This window comes from Python bivittatus, unplaced genomic scaffold (genome assembly GCF_059951505.1).
Source record: "Python bivittatus isolate LINGU-HERP-01145 unplaced genomic scaffold, Pbiv_v1 ctg000020_np1212, whole genome shotgun sequence".
In the NCBI taxonomy this organism is placed as follows: domain Eukaryota; kingdom Metazoa; phylum Chordata; class Lepidosauria; order Squamata; family Pythonidae; genus Python; species Python bivittatus.
In genome coordinates this window covers 21488174-21509486 of record NW_028277030.1, presented here as the reverse complement: position 1 = coordinate 21509486, position 21313 = coordinate 21488174, and the positions used below count along the sequence as shown (strand labels likewise).

Sequence of the window (21313 nt, the reverse complement as noted above, 5' to 3'; positions counted from 1 at the left end):
CTCCTGGTAGACGGCTGCGTTGACCCTGGACTTAATGAAGCACAGTGGACCAACACCAGCAGATGACATGGCTTCCCAAATCAACAGAGACTGTGGAAACTTCACACTGGACTTCAAGCATCGTGCATTGTGTGCCTCTCCATTCTTCCTCCAGACTCTGGGTCCTTGGTTCCCAAATGAGATGCAAAAGTTGCTCTCATCAGAAAAGAGGACTTTGGACCACTGGGCAACAGACCAGGTTTTTTTTCCTGTAGCCCAGGTAAGACGCTTCTGATGTTGTTTGTTGTTCAGGAGCGGCTTAACAAGAGGAATACAACATTTGAAGCCCATGTGTCCATCTGTGTGTGGTGGCTCTTGATGCACTAACTCCAGCCTCAGTCCACTCCTTGTGAAAGTCCCCAACACTTTTGAATGGCCTTTTCCTGACAATCCTCTCCAGGCTGCGGTCATCCCTGCTGCTTGTGCACCTTTTTCTACCACACTTTTCCCTTCCACATAACCTTCTATTGATGTGCTTTGATACAGCACTTTGAGAACATCCAACTTCTTTTGCAATTACCTTTTGGGGCTTTCCCTCCTTATGGAGGGTGTCAGTGATGGTTTTCTGCACAACTGTCAGGTCAGCAGTCTTTCCCATGCTTGTGATTCCTACTGAACCAGCCTGGGAGATCATTTAAAGGCTCAGGAACCCTTTGCAGGTGTTATGGATTCATTAGCTGATTAGAGTGGGACACTTTGAGCCTAGAATATTGAACCTTTTCACACTATTCTAATTTTCTGAGATTGTGAATTTGGGGTTTTCATAAGCTGTACACCATAATCATCACAATTATACCAAAGTAAGGCTTGACATATCTCGCTTTGCATGTAATGCGTCTATCTCATATATTGGTTTCACCTTGTGAGTTGCCTTACTGACATAAATGAACATTTGCATGATATTCTAATTTTTCAAGTTTCACCTGTACATATGATAGTAATCTCTTAGGGGAAGCATTAATAATGTAACCAAATTTGACATAAACTACTTTTCATTACAGATTTTTTTCCAAAATTCTTTGTTCTAATTTTTCAGCCAAGCAATTTCCCATATTACTTATTAGTGAAAGATGAGCTTTGGTTGGTCAGAGCAGTAACAAAATCAGCAGCTAATGGTAAAACTTACCATATACTGAATTATGATACATAAATGTAAATGTGTCAAAAATATTCAACAAATTTTTAATAACATTTGTTAGTTGAAAAAGGTCCTACCAAACTCCTGATTTTTTGCCACCATGGATTAAGATGGTTTTCATCCTACAATATCAAACATTTACAGGACTGTGTAATCTTAGGGACATCAGTTTGATAAGTGTGATTATTATTCATTAGTGAGTTTTCAATAAAAATTAGGAAGACTTTAAAGACAGGTCAATTCAGAAGAGCATTTTTGGGTGACATCTGGTCATTTACTACCTATTTATATTAGTCTTAAATCTATTATTGATTTTCAAGTGTACTGATTTCAATTTATTATGTTGATTTATTTAGTTGTAGTGATATTTTTTATTTTTAGTCCTTTAGAACTACAGGTAGCCCTTGCTTACCAACAGTAATTGGAACCAGGAACTCCACTGCTAAGCAACGCAGTTGTAAGGTGTGACATCACATGATTGTGCCAACTTAGACAGTAATTCCAGCAGTCCCAGTTGACATTGTTAGGAGACTCCTGCACGGTCAAAGCATCCTGCGGTCACATGATCGCCGTTTGCAACCTCTTGCTGGCTTCCCCATTGACTTTGCTTGTTGGAAGCCAGCAGCGAACTCCTGGTTGAACCACCACTCGGTCAGCTATGTTTCAGTGTTACAACGGCGCTGAACAAGGGGGACATATGACGGGTCCTTGTAGCTGCGGCCATCACAATGTCCCCATAGTCACTTGATCACAATTTGGGCACTTGGCAACCGGCTTGCAATTACATCGCATCCCACGGTCACGTGATCACCATTTGTGACCTTCACTGCCGGCTTCCAACAAGCAGTTCAATGGGGAAGCTGGCAGGTCACAAATGGTGATCATGTGACTGCAGGATTCTGCAACTGCACAGGATTCGCCTAATGATAGCAACTGGGACTGCCGTTGTATCAGTGTGGTCACATCACGTTTTATGACCACATCACTTAGTGACAGAATTGCCAGTCCCAATTACTATTGTTAAAGCGAGGACTACCTGCACAAAGATGAGGGAAAGCTACAGGGACTGACTTGTTTTGTCCAATCAAGCAAATGCTCTGTATCTGATGCCCTGGCTCTAGCCAATAAATCAAAACGTTGCCAGCTGCTGAACTTAGGTTCCCAACCACCATTGGTCCAACATTTATGCTAGTGTTAAATACAATTGTATTGGAGAGATGATATTGTTGTGTCATGTCAAAACCTGGGGGTTTGTCATATCTATATGTAAAAGACGAGAGAGAGAGAGAGAGAGAGAGAGAGAGAGAGAGAGAGAGAGAGAGAGAGGTAGAAGAATTGCATATAAGAGTGTAAATGTTATTTTTGTGGTTATCATCCCTCAAATATATTATTTAACAGTACACCATGATTTTGGAAATCATTTTACTCAATATATAATGTAGATAAAAAACAGAGAAGGATATTTTTGTGATAGGAGGTGGCTTTAATTTTTTTTAACTGATTTCATGTGTACAAAGAATTCATCTTATCAGACTGCATTTGTTACTGAATTCAAGTTTCCATTTTTATAGGTATTGATAAAACTCTGTTTTGATGTCCATTACTTCCTCTGTCTTAGCAGACTTTCAAACAGTCCAGATGTTTTGCCAAGTGTATCAATATGGGCTGATACATATTTCTATCCTTGGACTTCAGAGCTATAGCAAAGTACTGTAGTTCATTATTTCTGGGGCTTATATATCCATCACTGAGCATGTGTCACATGCTTTTCTGTAGCAACATGTTTGAAGTTTCCTTTCCCCGTTCAACAAGATTTTTTTTAAAAAAAGTTCCTAACATTACAGAGTGGTATTTATTTATTTACTTATTTATTATTAGATGTATATCCTGCCTTTATTATGTATAGCTTAAGGTGGTATGCAAAATGCTCCCGCCTCATTTCCCCAAAACCACTCTGTGAGATGGGATGGGCTGAAAGTAAATGGCTCCAAATCATCCAGCTGGCTTTCATTAATGAAAAGAAAAAGGTAACTGTCATTTAACTTACAGAAAAGGTTTATATATACATACATCTACACATGCATATATATACATATCAACAATCAAATTTTTGCATTAAAAGACAGCATCCCAACTATATCCTTAACATTGCTTAATAACAATCCAACCAAATCCATGATTTCTAATAAGTAAACGCTGAGTTACTGGAGAGCCATCTCTAGACTATCTTCCTGGGTCAACGAACAATACATTATTGTTGCCAATATTTGTTCCCAATTCCTATGGCAAAGGGATCATGACATCTAGTCAAAATATATCATAGAACCCACAGGCTGGAAAGGACCTTGAAGGTCTTCTAGTCCAACCCCCTACCCAGTGCAGAAATCCTCAGACCATCCTGGACAAATGGCTTTTCTTGAAAACCCTGATACAATATTAATAGTGTAAAAGCAATTTCTTCTTTAAGTAATACTTTCTGAGAATAATGGTTCTTCCTTAGCAATGTACTGGCTTCAACATATGATAGATAATTAGCCTGTTTTAATTTGCTACCTTCTTATCCTATCCTTAAAGTTCCACCATTATTGTTAATGTTACTGCAGTTTAATTAAAGCAAAACTGGGGAAAGAAAGAGGAAAAGAGAGAGGCCAGTTCACTAAGTTTTATAATTGCATTTCACTTCTCAAATGAACTGTTCGGCCTTCTGCTGAACAATTTAAACAAAAATGTAAAAATAATTAACCCAATGAATATATACCATAAAACAATCCTCAAATTATTTTCTTAAAGATTTATTAAAGTGTCATTTATAAACAAAGATGAAAATACATACCGATTTGAAGCAAGCAAATGACAAATGTAGCTTTTGTGTTTCCTTTTCTGGTATTCACACCATATGGCAAAAATGTCAAACAATTCCAACTTTAGGCTTTTAGAAAATAGTGTTTCAAGGCATAGGGATAACACAGTAAAAACTAATATAACATAAAAAGTTTCAGGTAAATACATATATGCAATAGTGTATCACATATGAAATCATTTTCCCGCACTAAAGGAAAAATAAGAAAAAAATCTTGCCATCTGATATGATGGTCCTTTGGAACTAATCTATATTTGTAAAATGGCTGATTTTCTAAATGTTAATCTCCAGAACTAAACTTACTTCTTGAAGTAAAATGAAGTAACAAATACATACAACTGGAGTTGTATACAGAAGCAGAAATATTTGCAAAATTAAGCCCACGGCATCAATAAAATTAAATCTAGCAAGAGGGAGAAAAATCGCTCCCTTATGAATTTTGTTTAGTAAGGTTATATCAAATGCCTCTCAACCTCATATGGTTGCTCCTAAAACCCTGAATATTTAAGCAATCTTACAATATAAAAATTGAAGCTAGTACAGTTGTTTTGCTACAAGTTTGACTGCTTCAGGCAGGAATATAAGGAGGTGGCGATTCCTTTTCTGGCATTTTCACTGCCATTTCGTAAGATGGCAAAACATACTGCAAGAGGAAAAAAAAGACTTATTATTCATTAACAATTTATTGATTAGTCAACTGAGCATATCAAGACACAACACAGCATCAACTAACATATTTGTAATAGTAATAAGCAATTTTCAAGGCATCTCATGAAAGTTTCAGTAATTGACTTTCCTCAGAGGCAAAGTGCCTCGAGAAATTAAATTAAAACTAATATTAAACTACTGAATGAATTGCTGTGTTACTTAAAATCAGTGATTTTATGTATGCACAGTATATGAGTTAGAACCCAAGTGGTTTCTCTGTTGTCAACAGTTGTCTTATTTGAGTAGTAGTAAGCACAGATTATATTTGAAACAGCTCTCAATTAGACATTACAGAGCACAAAGAATCTCATATCATTGGTGAATTCCAAATAAATGCATTGCTCTGAAGCATTTATATTTTTCATCTGCTGCACTTCTAAACATTTTTTTTTTAAAAGCGATGCCTTAATCTCCATCTCTTGTAACAACTGTAGCCTCCTCGCCAGCTAACAAGCTCAAACATTCACAGCACACATTCCCTCCATGCTGACTATAGACTCAGAAAGAACACACATGCCCTTGAACGAGATAGGGCTTTGCGTCACAGGCAGAGTTAATTACTCCATCCCTCCCTCTGCTGAAGATATAGAAAATTCTGGTCATTTTAAAAGCAGGGGAAATTCTGGAGAAGGTGGAGAAAAAGGCTGAGTAAGGGAAACTTCCATCTCTCCAAGAGCTTCTGAGGAAAGCAATTCAGGAGCCCCCAAGAAACAGGAGCAATCAAGGAACCTTGAAGCAGAGAATCATTTTGCTTCAGGAAGTAGTCAATTTCATTAAAAATAAGTAAAGGTCCACCCAGGAATTTGTGTAAGTTTCCTGATTCATTTTTATATGTTACACAAGTCTAAATTCTTTTCTCTGAAAAAAACTTGGAATTGAATCTGTAATCTCAGCCTTTATCCATCTGTCAGCTTGTGTAGGAAAATAAACACATTTTCTTGTAATCTGTAATATTAATTTGAAATATCTACCCAGTCCTGTTTTTACCAGACTTTGCGGCAAAGGACAAGCTATTTGTAACTGACTTCTGACATCTTGTGATCTGCCAAGATCACTGCTTTTTTTTTAATATGGTTCTTTCAAGCAGCTGTTTTGTAGCACTGAACTGCTCTAGAATTTATCCTCTTTATCTCTGAATGTTTTTCTACTTAATTTTTTTTTAAAAAATGATCTTTATATTTTGTCTTTCTTTCTTTTAAACTAAAGTTTTTGTTTATCTCAAGTGAGTTTGGTCTGTTTCCCAAGGAGGGAAAGATAAGGCTGACTCTTCTATTCACATACAGAGTCTAAATTACATAACTAGGAGTTCACGTTATTGAAATTACTACACTTTTTTAAAAAAAAATTCACTAGAAAAGCAGCACAGTGAGAACGTGTGAGAACCCTCTCTCACACACATATTGGTATTAGCAAAGAGGACGTCAGCTGAGGAAAATAGTGGCAGTGAACCCCAAGCTGCTCCCCCAAAGCAGGAGAGACCAAGATGTGAAGATCTACAGCACTTCTGGAAGAGGTGGTTTGAGACCTTGCAACCTTCCATCTTACAGGCTCAGCCATTCTGCTAAATTTGAATGAGCAATACTGCTTTGGTTAGCTGTATGTGAATAAAGCCTTAAATAAAGGGCAGATGCTAACTATTGGGCATGAACAGGACTTGGATGGAAGATAACTAGGAACTACGTAGGCCACAGGCTAGACTAGAAAGTCAAAAAATCCACAGATAATTGTAAGCCACTTTTATATATCCAATAAAATATGTCAGTCACCCAAGGTTGAATCCAAATTGAGGGAGTCTTTATGTTAAAATACCAAGCTGATAGCTTAACGGATAATGAATGCATTTAGTTATTCAATTTGTATGGCCGTCCATCTCACCTAAGTGACTCTTTGAGTATGTATTAGAAATGAATGTGTATTTGAGTGTGTATTAGAAATGAAGCTGGTACATGGCAGAAAATGATAAACTGACTTGTTTATTAAAAAGAAAAATCAAATAATTATTACCTTAAAGAATGGAAACCACTGATGAACTATTTGCAAAATGCAGGTGGGGCGAAGCTTACATGGGGATTTGAAGATTAGATTATAAATGTAATGAGATGTTTTGAGAAAGAATTATTCCTACTTAATGCATTAAAAACTAGCACCTATGATACTCTTATTATTCTTAAGACCAGAGATAGATTGGAAGCTATCTATTTTTCATGTCTTTTTTCTTTTTCTTTTACTTTATCTCACTTTTTCTTTTCCTTTTCTTTATAATTTGTATTTTCAATTTTCTTTTTCATTTCTAACTTTTAACTTTGTAGTTTTAAAATCTCAATAAAATACTATAAAAAAAAAGAAAAGAAATGAAGTTGGTACAGATGAAACACATACTCCATGATCGCAGCCCTAGAACTTCAAATTAGAAATGATCTTAGTTTAATTTCATAAATCATTTACCTGTGGGGGTGCTTCAAATGCTGGGTAGACTGCTATCTCAGGCACATTTCTATTGCAAATGTATTTATAGCAGTTCCAGACACAATTAATTAGATAGGCCTGCAAGGGGGAAAAAACACTATCTGAATGTACCATAACAGCAGAAGAACTGTGAATTACAGCATCTTTAGAGGCACAAATATATAACTATTTGACATCCTATTAAATAAGCTCATTATTTATTCTATCCAAATCAGTGCCATTGCTCTCTAATAAACTAAGCCAGCTACAACTGTAACTAAAGTACCAATCTAAAGAGGTGACAGTTCAAGCTCCTCTAATACATCAGAAGATATCTTAATGCCTTCAGTTTAGCTGGAAAGGATGCCACCATCAGCAAAATGGGTATGCAAAAGGAAAAACAATGCACAGAAATAAAATAAATGTGTGAGAGAGGGAACAGAAATCATTTAACCAATCATAACTTAACTCTCAGTTCAATTAAAGGGCTACAGGAAAGAGAACTACCTAACTATAACCTAAGACTGAAAAACACTCATATAGGTAACTGGAAGGATAGTCAAGAAACTCAAATTATATGTTTTAATGTTTAATTACTAAGACATCAATGAGAAATTCATATCCCTTAAAAAGGTACAATATAAAGTATCCAAAAACTGACCTTTAAAAGAATGAACCAGACAAAGAACAACAGAACAAAGAACAGAAGACAGCTTGAATCAAGAGCAAGGAGGTGATCTTTGTATGGGAATTCTGGCTAGAAAAAGAAACAGTAATACAGTATTACAAACTGATACTAATATCAAGTTCTTTGGTATCTACAAAAACTTATTCCAGATCTGTGAAATTTAATCCAAAGCAAAAGACACTGATTTTTTGTGTTTTTAAAAATTGTTATTTTGTTATGAAGCAAAGCAGATGGGGGCAGGGGAACATTTTTGTACACTGTCATTACAGCTAGCGCAACTGTTACAAAAACTCCTTTGCCTTGAACCACAGAAGGTAGATTTAACTGAGGTCACACAGCTCAATATGGCATAACTTCCATCTGAAAGAAGAGGGGAAGAACAGGGGTTTCGGTAGCACCGGAGTAGAGGCAATGGACTATATATGAGGATCCAAAAACAATGTTTCTTCCAGTTAAAGAAACTGATATTACTTTATCTCAGATCTCAAGACACAATTTATATACACAGAGGTATTCTAAATGTGGGCATTTTGTAAAAAGTGTCAATGCAACAAAAGTGCCTCTTCGACAGCAAAGAAAGATCCTCCATGTTAAAGGCCTCATATTCCCCAGAGATCTCAGGCATACTGGAAGAACATTCCATGGGTGTATATCTACCATAAATGGCATTTCTGCCAGCAGTAGATTTCACCAGCGTAGAAAAAAGCTTGCAATGGATGTCTCTGCTTTTCCAATGAGTGCAGACTGGGTCTTCTATCTATGCCAGCCTGGAGTTAGGACAACTAATTCTTGCCAGTTTCAAAGACAGGAAATTCTAAAAATATTTTTATATTGATATTGGGATATCAAATATATATAAATGTATATTTATATAGATACATTGGGATTAAGAACTAAGAATGCCATATATCCTATATCTCATCCAGTCCACGTGAGCTTGCTAATCTTACGAATTGTGCATGACTCGCTACATTGCCTCCCACCACTCAATTAGGATTGTTGTCATGGACACTTACTAGTTGATCCAGGTACTCTTTTATTCTTGGCAAATAAGTCAGAGAACTTATAGCCATGAGACAGCTGAGAACAAAGTCAAAAAGCTGGTAACAAAAGAATGGAATCAGCCAACTGACACGATGCTAAAAATATAAAACAAGAATAATGTGTTACTCTTGAAGAGAAAAGAAAACAATAGTGATGAGAAATTAGAATCATTCAAGTAAAACTTACAGTAATTGCTCCATATACCAACATAGCACTGATTGTAAACATGAGGAGCGAGATGGCAAAGAGAACACAGGCATTTTCTGGTGGGGAAAACAGTAATAAGAATTCCTTTAACAATAAAAGCAAATTAAAACAAACTATTTGTATTACATGCTAGCTGAAGTTATTAAAATGTATCTTACTAATACATCTAATTCAGCAATTAAACTAGAATTAGAACTACAGATTATAAGAATTTGGTGCACTGGTTAATATTGGGATGTAGTTAAAAAAGACTGAATCCTACGAAAAAAAGAATAATGCTCTCTAATAGAGTTCTGAACTGTAATGCTGTACATAAATTCAATTACATCAGCTAAATCTATTAATTTTTACTGAAAGACCATACAGAAACATTATGGATCCCAGTTTTGAATTATCTGACTTAGGTTCATAAAAAATGTACACATTTTCACTATAGCTACATTACAGTATCAGCATTAAGGACGGGAAATATTTTGGTGGTCATATTTAACATCTGGAGGGGAGTGACTCTGAAGGCAGCCATAGTCAGGACAATGAGTCAGAGATGGATGGGAATGTATTATATATATATGGGGGTTGGAATATTTTCTTAGGTTGGGTTCTTTGATTTTTAAAACCATTGGAAGCCTCTTTTATTGATTACATGATGATTTTCATGCATTCAACACTTTAGAAAGTGTGATGATTTTCAGCAAATGGCTAGAGGAAGCTCTAGGAACCCGAATTCTCTGTGCCACTTTCATTCCTTAGTGACTGAACATACGAAAGCACTATCTCTTACTAAAAGGCATTGTCGGTATTTATGTTCTTATTGTCCTTTTATGTTTCACCATATTTATACGGTTTCATAACATCTGTGATTTACTGGCTTCTGGTTTCTTGATTTCTGGTGTATATTTATTAAATTTCAATCTGTGCTTCTATTCTTTGAGCAAGATAACACAGAAAGCAGGTATTATTTGAGCTATTTTATTTGCTAGAAAAAAACTGGAGGATGGTGAATTAAGAGAGACCCAGTTGCAAATGCAATTTCTAATTGAAAAATATAATTTAATCATAAAAACTGTACACTGACATTTTGAAAATAAAGTATTTTATGAACTTTTACCATTCTAATATAAAGAGATGTCATTTGGGGGGAATTCCAGACTATCAGTCCATACCCCACAAGGGAAAGCAGCTCTCAAGGCCATAAGCAGAATACACATTCTCACAATGGAGAAATCTTCTATATTCAATATACAAAGGTGGATAGTGCCAGGCTTTGCCTGTGCTGGAGACAGAAATACACTGATTGTTTTAAAATTAAGAGCAGAACTCAGAAGCTGTGAATCTATGCTGAGAAAAGCAGTGGAATAACCCAGTTTCCCACAGACTCTGATTAAAGTCTGGGATTTCCAAGGAGTTAGGATGTCCAGGTAACTGAAGTACAGGAACTTTTGCTTCAGAAATGGCATTTTTTAGGAATAGGTAAAATATTTATTCAGGAATTATGCTAGGCTTAATTTGTACTATTTTTTTCTGTGTTGTGCTAAGTCAACTTTCATTGACTAGTGTCCTTATTTCTATACAAACAAGTTACGAATATATTACTTCTATTTAAAGTCTTTTGTTGATTTGTAATAAGTTGAATCTTGCTCCAATCTCTTTACAGTGAACATTTATTATTTGTAGTAGACCAGCATCAATTTGTGACTAATTAGAGCATATTATTTTCTTTTTTTTTTCCTTTTAATTAAGTTGCCAGAGTGCAGGGGGACCAAAAGAGCAGAGCTGGACGGGGGGTGGGGGGGGGCAGGAGATAGGCCGGTAAGGAAGTTGAAGCACACACTGTGATGGTAAATGTGGGCCAGGTGCCAAGCATCTGAATTTTGATCACATGACTGCAGGGCACTGCAACAGCCATAACTTCAAGGATAGTCATAACTACCATTCATTCAATGTCATCATAACTTCAAACGTTCACTGAACAAATGGTCATTAAGTGAGTACTACCTGTACAGTGGAACCTCGGGTTACGAATTTAATTCGTTCCATGACTCTGGTCGCACCCCAAACTGGTCGCAACCCGAAGGAAATTTCCCCATAAGGTTCAGTGTAATTACCGTTAATCCGTTCTGGCGTGGAGGACAGGGAGGCGGCTATTGCTTGGAGGGAGAGTCCCCCTCCCTATGACCACGTGTCAGGGGCGGAAAATGGCCACGAACCACGGGTCAGGGGCGGAAAAATGGCCACAGACCACGTGTCGGGGGCAGAAAAATGGCCGCGGACCACGTGTCAGGGGCAGAAAATGGCCGCGGACCACGTGTCAGGGGTGGAAAATGGCCGCGGACCACGTGTCAGGGGCGGAAAATGGCCGCGGACCACGTGTCAGGGGCGGAAAATGGCCGCGGACCACGTGTCAGGGGCGGAAAATGGCCGCGGACCATGTGTCAGGGGCGGAAAAATGGCTGCGGACCACGTGTCAGGGGCGGAAAATGGCTGCGGACCACGTGTCAGGGGCGGAAAAATGGCCGCAGACCGTGTCATGGGAGGGAAAATGGCCGCGTATCCTGTTCGTACCCCGAGGCGGAGTTCGCAAACCGAGGTAAATTTTTGCGGCCGGAGCTGGTCGTAACCCGAAAAGTTCATTAACAGAGGCGTTCGTAACCCGAGGTTCCACTGTACTTCTAAGTTGTACAGACAGGAGTTGGCATTATAGAAATTATTTCAATTTTTGTATTTTTATTAGGCACTGGAAATGACAAAGCATTTCCTATTACCAAGCAATGTAAGACATCCACTTCTTTCCTCATGTTTTCTGACATATGCAGGTAATACAGAGGAGAGAGTTCAGTGACAAACACAAATTATGGCTTTCCCAGGAAGCCAAACCACAAACCTTGATGTTTCATTTCTATCAATGTACCTCACAAATGTAAAAATTACTGTAATATTATAAGAACTTTTTCTAATACATACATCCCTGAATATTCAAATATAAACTTAAAACATTATATACCTACCAGCAACCCTCTCAGAGGAATAATAGTTTCCAAAAACCTCATACTGGATATCTACAGATGGCACAGTATTAGGATGAGTCACTTCAATTGTCAGTAAAATGCCCATCAACAAATTCACCACCTGCAAGAGAAAAAAATAAATATAATCCTTACATTTAATTATAAATAAAACACTAAATTTAGCAAAATATTGTTAGTATGAGGTAGTTCAATATTTAAGTGTAAATTTAAGTACTCAAGGTTTACTCAAAAAAAAGCCCAAGTTGAAAATGAGATGATCCCTTGATAGTTCAGAATTCCAGCCTGCCTATTTCCTTTTATAGCAATAGCTCAAGCTTTAATATTCTGTTGACTGCAAGAATAGTTGTAAACTTGCATTGTCAATCAAGTAGAACATTTAATAACTTTCCTATACATACACAGCAGTTATCATTTAACTGTGCTCCTATCAGAAATTGCAATAACTTTACCCTTTGCTGAAGGGGGGGAAAAAACTTATTTGAGACCTGGAAAGGAATGTATGTTGCTTTCACATTACCTTTAACCCCAAAGCAAAAGTATTAGTGGGGCATTATTGCAGGCATATTTCCCAGCCTTTTCAAATTGCAAGGCATAGCAACAAATGTGCCTAAGGATATTAGAGGATTTGCTTATTCAGACTCTGGCTTACTGGATAAGGAAAGAAAGAAGAAAAAAATTAATAAGAGCTAAGGCAATATCAAGTCAGAGGCAGTTTGGTGCAGTAGTTAAGGCATCAGGCTAGAAACCGGGAGATTGTGAGTTTGAGTCCTGCCTTAGGCACAAAGCCAGCTGGGTGACCCTGGGCCAGTCACTCTCTCTCAGCCCTAGCAAGCAGGCAAGAGCAAACCACTTCCAAAAAACCTTGCCAAGAAAACTGCAGGGACTTGTCCAGCAGTCATCCAGAGTCAATGAAAAAACAAACAAAAAGGTAATACAGGCAGCCCTCACTTAATGACCATAATTGGGCCCAAAATTTAGGTTGCTAAGTGATGAGGTCATTAAGTGAATTATCACATGACTGCTTCACTTAGCGACCACAATCCCGGCAGTCCCGGTTACTATTGTTAAGTAAATGCCCCAGTTGTTAGGCAAGTCAACTTCCAGCTCCCCATAATCAAGTCAGTGGGGAAGCTGGCAGGAAGTTGCAAGCCCCAGGCACTGCTGGGTGGCAGAGGGGGAAAGGGAGCAAGCGGATGCATGGGAGGGTTGGTGAGGGTGTGCAGGTGTCTGGTGTGGGTCGGGTACACAATGGCCTCAGAGCCACTTGGATTTTCAGCCCCAGAGTCAAGAGGCTTCTGAAGCCTCTCCACTCCAGGGCTGAAAATCCTCCGTAACCCAAACCTAACCCTGCTTGGATTTCAGCATGGAGCTTTTTCAGCCAGCCCCTAGAGACAAGAGGGAGTCCTCTTGGCAGGCAGCAGCGGCTTGCAGTTGTCAAGCACCCCGTGATCACATGATTGCCATTTTCAATCTTCATGGTGGCTTCCCCAGAAAGTCAATGGAGAAGCCGGCAGGGAAGGTTGCAAGCTGCTGCCGACTGCCGAGAGGATTCCCTCTCAACTCTGGGGGCTGGCTGAAAAGGCTGCGTGCCAAACCAGGACCAGGGACAAGCTGAATGGAAGCACTTTGAAATCAAAATGATTTAAATGAGCAAATGTGTTTGGCAAAATGAGTGCAACACGCATAGATCACGAGTGCAGACAGATCCCATGGACAAATTTTATTTTGGAAGCTTGACTCCCTATAAAAATTTTCACCAACCTTAATCACAAAAGATGTTTTAGCCAATCACTCTTATAACACTCTTTAGATGTTGAGTTTATTGGGTGAGCTTTTCACCAGAACAGTTTTTTAAAAGGTAATTTAAGGGCTAACCAGACCTCAGGGGGCATACTGTTCCCTAGAGAAAAGACTGCTACTGACAAAGTCATTCTCCAGGTCTCAGCCCACATAATCTTCCATGGGTGGGTACCTAAAGCATCCTCCTCATTTTAGATCATGTAAGGTAGGCAGATTCTACCTGCAGAGTTATTACCAAAAGTAACAAGAGCCCAAGCCATATAAGGCTTTATAGATAACAGCAGTTATTTTGAACCAAACTCTGAAGCCTACCAAGAAACAATGCAACTCCAGAGAAATAGGCATTATTCTGCTGAACCAGTTTACACTGATCAGCAAGCAGGCAACTTCATTCTGTGCCAAATGCAGAGAGAAGCCCCATGTAAAGCAAATCAGTCTAGCCGAAATATAACAAAGGAATAAGTCACTGTCTTCAGTGCCTTCTGTCCCCGAAATGGCATAACTGAAATACCTGTTGAAGTTTGCCAAAGGCGTTCTTGGCTAGTTTCCATCTGTTACACTGTTACAGCAGGATTCATGATTCCAGAAAAACCCTATCTGGAGTAGCAGGTGAAGTATCCATGCAACAAAAGGGTTTCTGTACTAACAGTAATTCCATTCTGCTAGGATTCAGTCAAATATTATTACTTTGGTCATTACTTGGTCAGGAATAACATTAAACCAATTGACTTCAAGGCTTCTACTATGACAAAGTTTGATTCCAAACCAATGAACCTTGCTTTTATGGAGCTACTTTTATATATGAGTTCCAATGCTCTATTCTGACTCTCTCTCTTGAACACAATGGCATCACAATATACAGGAGGAACAGTGCCATTATGAAATCTTCATTCACACATATGGCACAAGTTTCAAACTAAGGATTAATTGTTTTCAAGAGACAGAATTACTGGAAACACCCACACCAAGCTAGGAGTGAGCCAAACTACAGTGGAACCTCGGGTTACGAACGCTTCTGTTAACGAACTTTTCGGGTTACGACCAGCTCCAGCCGCAAAATTTTGCTTCGGTTTGCGAACTCTGCCTCGGGGTACGAACAGGATACACGGCCATTTTCCCTCCCGTGACACGGTCCGCGGCCATTTTTCCACCCGACACGTGGTCCGCGGCCATTTTCCGCCCCTGACACGTGGTCCGCGGCCATTTTTCCGCCCCTGACACGTGGTCCGCGACCATTTTCCGCCCCTGACATGTGGTCATAGGGAGGGGGACTCTCCCTCCAAGCCATAGCCGCCTCCCTGTCCTCCACGCCAGAACAGATTAATGGTAATTACATTGAACCTTATGGGGAAATCTGCTTCGGGTTGCGGCCAGAGTAACGGAACGAATTAAGTTCGTAAACCGAGGTTCCACTGTATTTGCAATATTCTACAATAATTAGATGAAAATGTGTGTCCAGTAAATGTTCACGCTCTTCTGGTTTTCCTTAACATGTATTTTACATTGTAAATGTTTAGAGTAGGGATCCACTCCTTATTTTAAAAAAATGCCATATACAGATATCATGTTACATGATCTAAAATATGGTTTTGCAACTCTGATTTCAAATGTTTTTTTCTAACAATCAATAAGCAAGTTGTTGTCAAACAGGATTATTTGTAGAACTTCAGGTTCTCCAGTCCATCTCATTCATCACTGGGATTAAGGAAATATTGTTTTTCTTTTAAAAAGCAAAGGTAGCCAGAATGGCTTTAAGACATTCCAAAATCTATATTAAGCCAAGGTTAATTTAACATTATATAGGATTGCTATCTAACTTGAAAGATGCTAACTTGAAAGATTGTGCACACTTTTTGGATATCAGTTTATAAAAGTACTATCTTAACACTGAATATGATATTTTCTTTTCTATGCAATACTGTGGGACTTTCCTATTTCATCATTATCAAAATCCCAATGCGTTTATTTAGTAGCAGGACTGAGAAGTACTGATGACATGATTCAACAAACCTCTAGTTTTTGACCACGAATGATAGTGCCTCCCAAAGCATCTGATAATCTAACCCCATACTGACAGGCCTGATTGGATAGAATTCAGCTTGACTGGACAAAAATAATCAGTTCCCAATAGATGCTCTACATTATTTATTTACTGAGAAACTGATACAGCTGCCCAACATGCATAATTGTGACTCTGGGCAGCGTGCATATAATACTGGAGAAAAATTGTATAATATCAACAAAAAATAAAAACCATAAGACCTAATTATCTTTTAATGGGGAACACTTGGAAAAAGAGATCTACCACTGAGATTTTAAATCACAATGCCACCCTATCTTTAATACATGCATTTTTAAAATAAGATATCCCTTTTTATTTTACTAAATATTTAAAACTAATATTTGGAGTGTGATAGATGATGATGATGATGATATTTTGTGCCTAAATTCTACAGCGGCATTGGCCAAGATTCTTTTGATTGGAATTGCTGAAAATCAACACCACAATTATTTATCATTCTGAGAAAAGAAATTCATGGAAACTGCAGTGGAATCCCTAATTAGTCCTAAATATACTTTAAAAATAAAGAAAACTAGACTTTCTTTCCATAAACACAGGAGAAAAAAAACAAGAAAACCCTGTCTTTGCCAATCTGTGGGTACAACCTCCTCAATGTTCATCAGTGCCTTGGGTCCTGCAGCCCTTGCCTCACCAAGTGCTCAAAGCAGCCACCAGCCACCAAAATGCAACCCATCATAGTTGTAAATTTGCATCTATAACATATAAATAAGATAATCAATAGTAATACACTAACCAAAAAGAAATTTGCAGGTGACTTTTGCAATAGGTATAATTTTTATTGCATTTCTTTTACTAAACATGATAAAGGAACATTTATATCAAAAGCTAAAAAAAAAAAAGAACAAAAATCACTCCAGTTCCTTCAGTAGATGCAAATAATGACAAGTCTAACTTATTTAAAATATTCAAAATTATTTGAAAATTTGCCATATGTTCACCTCTTTCTCTGCCTATAAATATCACATTCTTTTTAAAATTAAAGGTAATCTTTCAAAAGTCAGTATGTATTATTTTTTAAAAAATATATTCCATAGAAAGCTCAGAGGAATATGGATCAATAATTTAGGCCATGTATATAGAATACAATATAAAGTATTCTAGAAAATCGTAATAATCAAGCCAACGCTTTCAGAACATATAAATGAGATGTGATTAAATAAAGATGTGACACATGGTTTTATAATACAGACTACAGAATTCTTTTACAGTGTTCAAATAAAGATTTAGTTAGCTTAATTTAGCTTAAAGAGTTTATTATAATCTGTAATACAAACAAAACAAAAATGCCTCATGAACAACCAAATATTATGTGATAATGTGTATTGCAAGCAACCAATGAATTCTTCTCCACATTTTATCACAGATGTTACATCTCTCATTTGATATTACAACTTTCCAGATCAAAGCAGATCATAGATTAAATATTTTTTCACTTCTCAGCTGCCACTACAGGGCTACTGAAGAACTATTTTGTCCTGAGGGAAGGAGAAATAATACCTTTGACATGCTCCTTCTGTTATCTTCTCTGTTTATTATATAACTATTACTAGATTTTATTACACTAGGGTTACATGCAAAGACACTAAATATCTTCAAGGAAATGTTCAAAAATTGTAATAGGGAGATACAGTCCCAATAATTTCCAGATACCAAACATATTTGTAATTAAACCTGGTTACATAAGACCTGCTACAATCTTTACAGCTAACAATTATTATGCAATACTGTACAGATGTACTGAATCACCACACAGAAAACAAATCTAAATAAAAACTTCTATACTGCAAAAATTCATCTGTTCAGTATGGTCTATCTTATTTGCAATGACTCCAATAATAATAAATATGAAAGTACATTAAACCTTTTTTTCAGAAATGCTTAGAGAAAAGCTTTAAAGGAAGCTTAATTTTAAAACTGTGATACTGTAATACTTTAGAACTGCCTTTCGAAGAGAAGAGAAGAGAAGAGAAGAGAAGAGAAGAGAAGAGAAGAGAAGAGAAGAGAAGAGAAGAGAAGAGAAATCCTATAAATAATTTAATATTAAGGAAAATCTACTGTTCAAGATGAAATTTTAGAAAGACGTACTGCCTAAAGATTGTATTCACAGCAACTAAATCTTGTACCTTTAGTGAATTTAGCAATCTACAAGAATGGCACATAATACCAATGTTTTATTCTTGCCCAATGAGAATGAATACAAACCTTTATCTACACAGACAACTGATTCAAATTTGGACAAACAATCCAAATTCTTCTTCTGATGTAAAACTGATTACTAAACTGGAGTCAACTTTTGTTCTCATTCTTTATTTAACTCTCCTACAATTATTTAATTCTTGTGGGAAGCTGTCAGCTCCCCCACCACAGATATTACAAACAGATGACAACTCTAAGATCAGATGTCTTCAATATATTGGGTTTGGTAATATCTATCCCTGACACAAATAATGTCTATTGATTTTAAAAGAATATAGATCTTTACACATCTATTTAACCTACAGAGCTGGAACCACAGTTTTTCACTTGTCTTTCTAGTCTGTAAGAGCTCTTCAAGGACGCACTCTCTTCAGGCACTATTATCAGTAGGACAGAAATGGAACAGCTAATCAAGGACACATCTCTGAAGCAGCACCATTCTCCAAGGTGGTCTCTGTTGCACTAATCTTAAAAGAGCAGCAAGATGGATTGCATGGATATAAGAGGAACATTTAGGAATTCCTAGATGGTTAGGTTAAACTTTTATCTTGCAGACACTCTAATGCAGAGGAATACAAAGGAATTCTGTAATCTGCTGCATGAGAACTGTTCCACTGCCTAAATAGCTCCTCCCAGTCAGTATGAAGATGCAATCCTTTACTAAAGGAAATGGAACACAGTGTTAAGCCAAATGCAGGCCAACACTAACTTGTATATTAACAATCCAAAACATCTAAATGTTTCTTATGAAGGAAAAGTAGTTAAATTGAAAATTGACTCAGTTTCTTTCCATTAAACCTCCTCCCAGAACTGTAAGTCTGTTGTTGTGAGTCTACAGAAGTATAAATCATGACATATTTTATAAACTATATCATTATATTACTTTGTAAAACTCATTATAAAATTATAATAAATATTTCTTTATCACCCTCAGGCCATATATTACTATCTAAAAAACAAGCTTAAAGTCAGCTTTTTCTCAGATAAATTTTTCAACATATCTACACCAGACTTGAGACACTAGTGATTACTTCCAAGCCCATAGGTACCTTTTAGGGACAAGGGACATGAAGGTCCACTAAGAGATTCTCATCCATCTCACAAAGCTACAGCTTATTGGATCACCTGGGGGAACCCCCCCCCCCCAATTAAATTGGATGAAAATCAATGCAAATCCTTATTATGCAGATGCGCCACAATGCAGCACTCAGGCACAGATAAGATAAAATCATATTGAGTTGAGCTTGACTCCTGGTGACTTCATGAATACATCCATGCAGTTTTCTCAATGAAAGCTTAGGTAGTCTAGATTTTTTTTTCACTTCCCAGTTTAGCCTATTACCTTGTATTCATCAATAGTCTCTCATCAAAGTATTAAGCAGGCCTGACCTTGACTAGGTTAGTGAATATGCTACCAATTTGTTTTCTTTTATTTCAGATCCATTTTAAAAGACAATGTTTTGAAATGTATGGTTTTATTCCTCTATCTATTTGCTCCTTATATATAAGCTCTTGATATTTCTTTATAAGCTTACAAAAAGCATCCAAACATATACCTAAATATGAAGTGCTTTTTGAACTCTTATAGGCAGTAATACGCATGCTATGCAGCTAGTCCTTGTTTAATGTCCACTTGTTCAGCAACTGAAGTTATGATGGTGCTGAAGGAGGAGTACTTACGACCAGTCCTCACAGTTGCGGCTGTTGCAGCATCCCTGTGGTCACATGATCGTAATTTGGGTGCTTGGCAACTGGCTCACAATTTCAACGTCACAGTGTCCCACAGTCATGTCATCGTCATTTGCGACCTTCACTGGCAGCTTCCAACAAGCAGTCACTGGGGAAGCTGGCAGGAGGTCACAAATGGCAATCGCATGACAGCGGGCTGCTCTGTCCATGCGGGATTCACCTAATGATGGCAACTGGGACTGCTGGAACTGCTGTTGTAACTCAGCGTGGTCATACGTTGTGCCTTATGCCCACGTGATCCCAATTACCACTGGCGAGCAAGGATTGTCTGTATATAGCATGCCACTAAATATGAACTGTTGAGAACCAACAGAGAAGGGTGGCTATTCACTTCCTGTCTATGGTTTTCTGGAAGCATGTTAACCAGTCTGAGAAACAGAATACTGAACTACACGAAGCTTTCCTCACAGCTCTTTATATTATCCAGTACTTGTCTTCAAGTCAAAGACCATTAGGGTAAAAGGAGATTAAAAAATACAGCAAGAATTAGCATCTGGAGTCCATGGCATTCAAAAGCAGAATTGAAACTTTATTGCCACTGTCCAGTCACAGTCTGTAATCCTATGCCTTTCTCTGAAGTACTGCAACACCTGAACGTAATACTGTAAGATGGTTAACAGGCTATTGTAAACTGACATAATAACCCTTTAGCATGAACTTCAGCAAAACCCATTTCTTTCTATTTGTACGAATTTATCGACAGAAACACTGGAATTTCTCCCAGAAGACACTGGGCACGCGCAAAATGAAAGACGAAGGGCATGCGCCGTAGGAAACATCGCTCAGCGCCTCACCCCACAATCCATTCTTCTCCCCCTTCCGCCCCATCTTCGCCCGCGCATGCTCAAAGCGACACAAGTGCGCTCTCTCCCCCTCCTGTTGTCTTATTCCTCTTACCATATACCAGGTCCCCAAAATGATAGTACCGGTGCGGACATGACAACAACCACAGCAGCGGGTGCTGTAGAAACGATCTCGACTCCGCTTGAACGTCATTGCTGTATTGGCGGCGGCGCAACCTTCCCCTCCTCCTCAAACTGAACGCCGAAGTGAGGCGACTCCACCTCCACAGTTAGCGCGAGGGCCGAGCCAGCGCTACGTCCCACAGAAATTCTAACCAATCAACCGGCGGAGAAGGAAGCAAAGCTCTGCGCTTGCTGGGCGGGACAAAGGAGGATAATGTCACCGTAGCCGGCCAATGAAAAAGCGCTCATCTGTTTTGGCCCCCACCGTGCTTTAGTCCTGGCGAAAGGGCGCGCGTCCGGAGGGCCTGCTGCCTTCCCTCCGCGCTGAGGCTCTTCGGAGCTTCAGCGTTTGCGTTTTGAGCTTG

At 38.1% G+C, this 21313-nt stretch overlaps 1 protein-coding gene across 1 annotated transcript; it reads right to left on the bottom strand.

The window, feature by feature from the left end:
- Positions 1–2639: 2639 nt before the first annotated feature.
- Positions 2640–21099, bottom strand: LAPTM4A (lysosomal protein transmembrane 4 alpha). Its single transcript, XM_007423760.4, has 7 exons — positions 20881–21099; positions 12135–12255; positions 9109–9185; positions 8895–9017; positions 7852–7947; positions 7191–7289; positions 2640–4680 (listed from the first exon to the last, which is right to left on the bottom strand). Exons 1-7 carry the CDS (start codon positions 20977–20979, stop codon positions 4606–4608), a joined length of 690 nt encoding a protein of 229 aa, XP_007423822.1. The 5' UTR covers positions 20980–21099; the 3' UTR covers positions 2640–4605.
- Between the last annotated feature and the right edge of the window lie 214 nt (positions 21100–21313).

Excerpts from the sequence above, each read along its gene's own strand:
- LAPTM4A (XM_007423760.4), bottom strand. The coding sequence starts at position 20,979 with ATGACGTTCAAGCGGAGTCGAGATCGTTTCTACAGCACCCGCTGCTGT. Across the intron at positions 12,256-20,880 it reads TTTTGGGGACCTGGTATATG|GTGGTGAATTTGTTGATGGG; the intron begins GTAAGAGGAATA and ends TTTCTCTTGCAG. Across the intron at positions 7,948-8,894 it reads AAGAGTACCTGGATCAACTA|CCAGAATTCCCATACAAAGA; the intron begins GTAAGTGTCCAT and ends TTCTTTTTCTAG.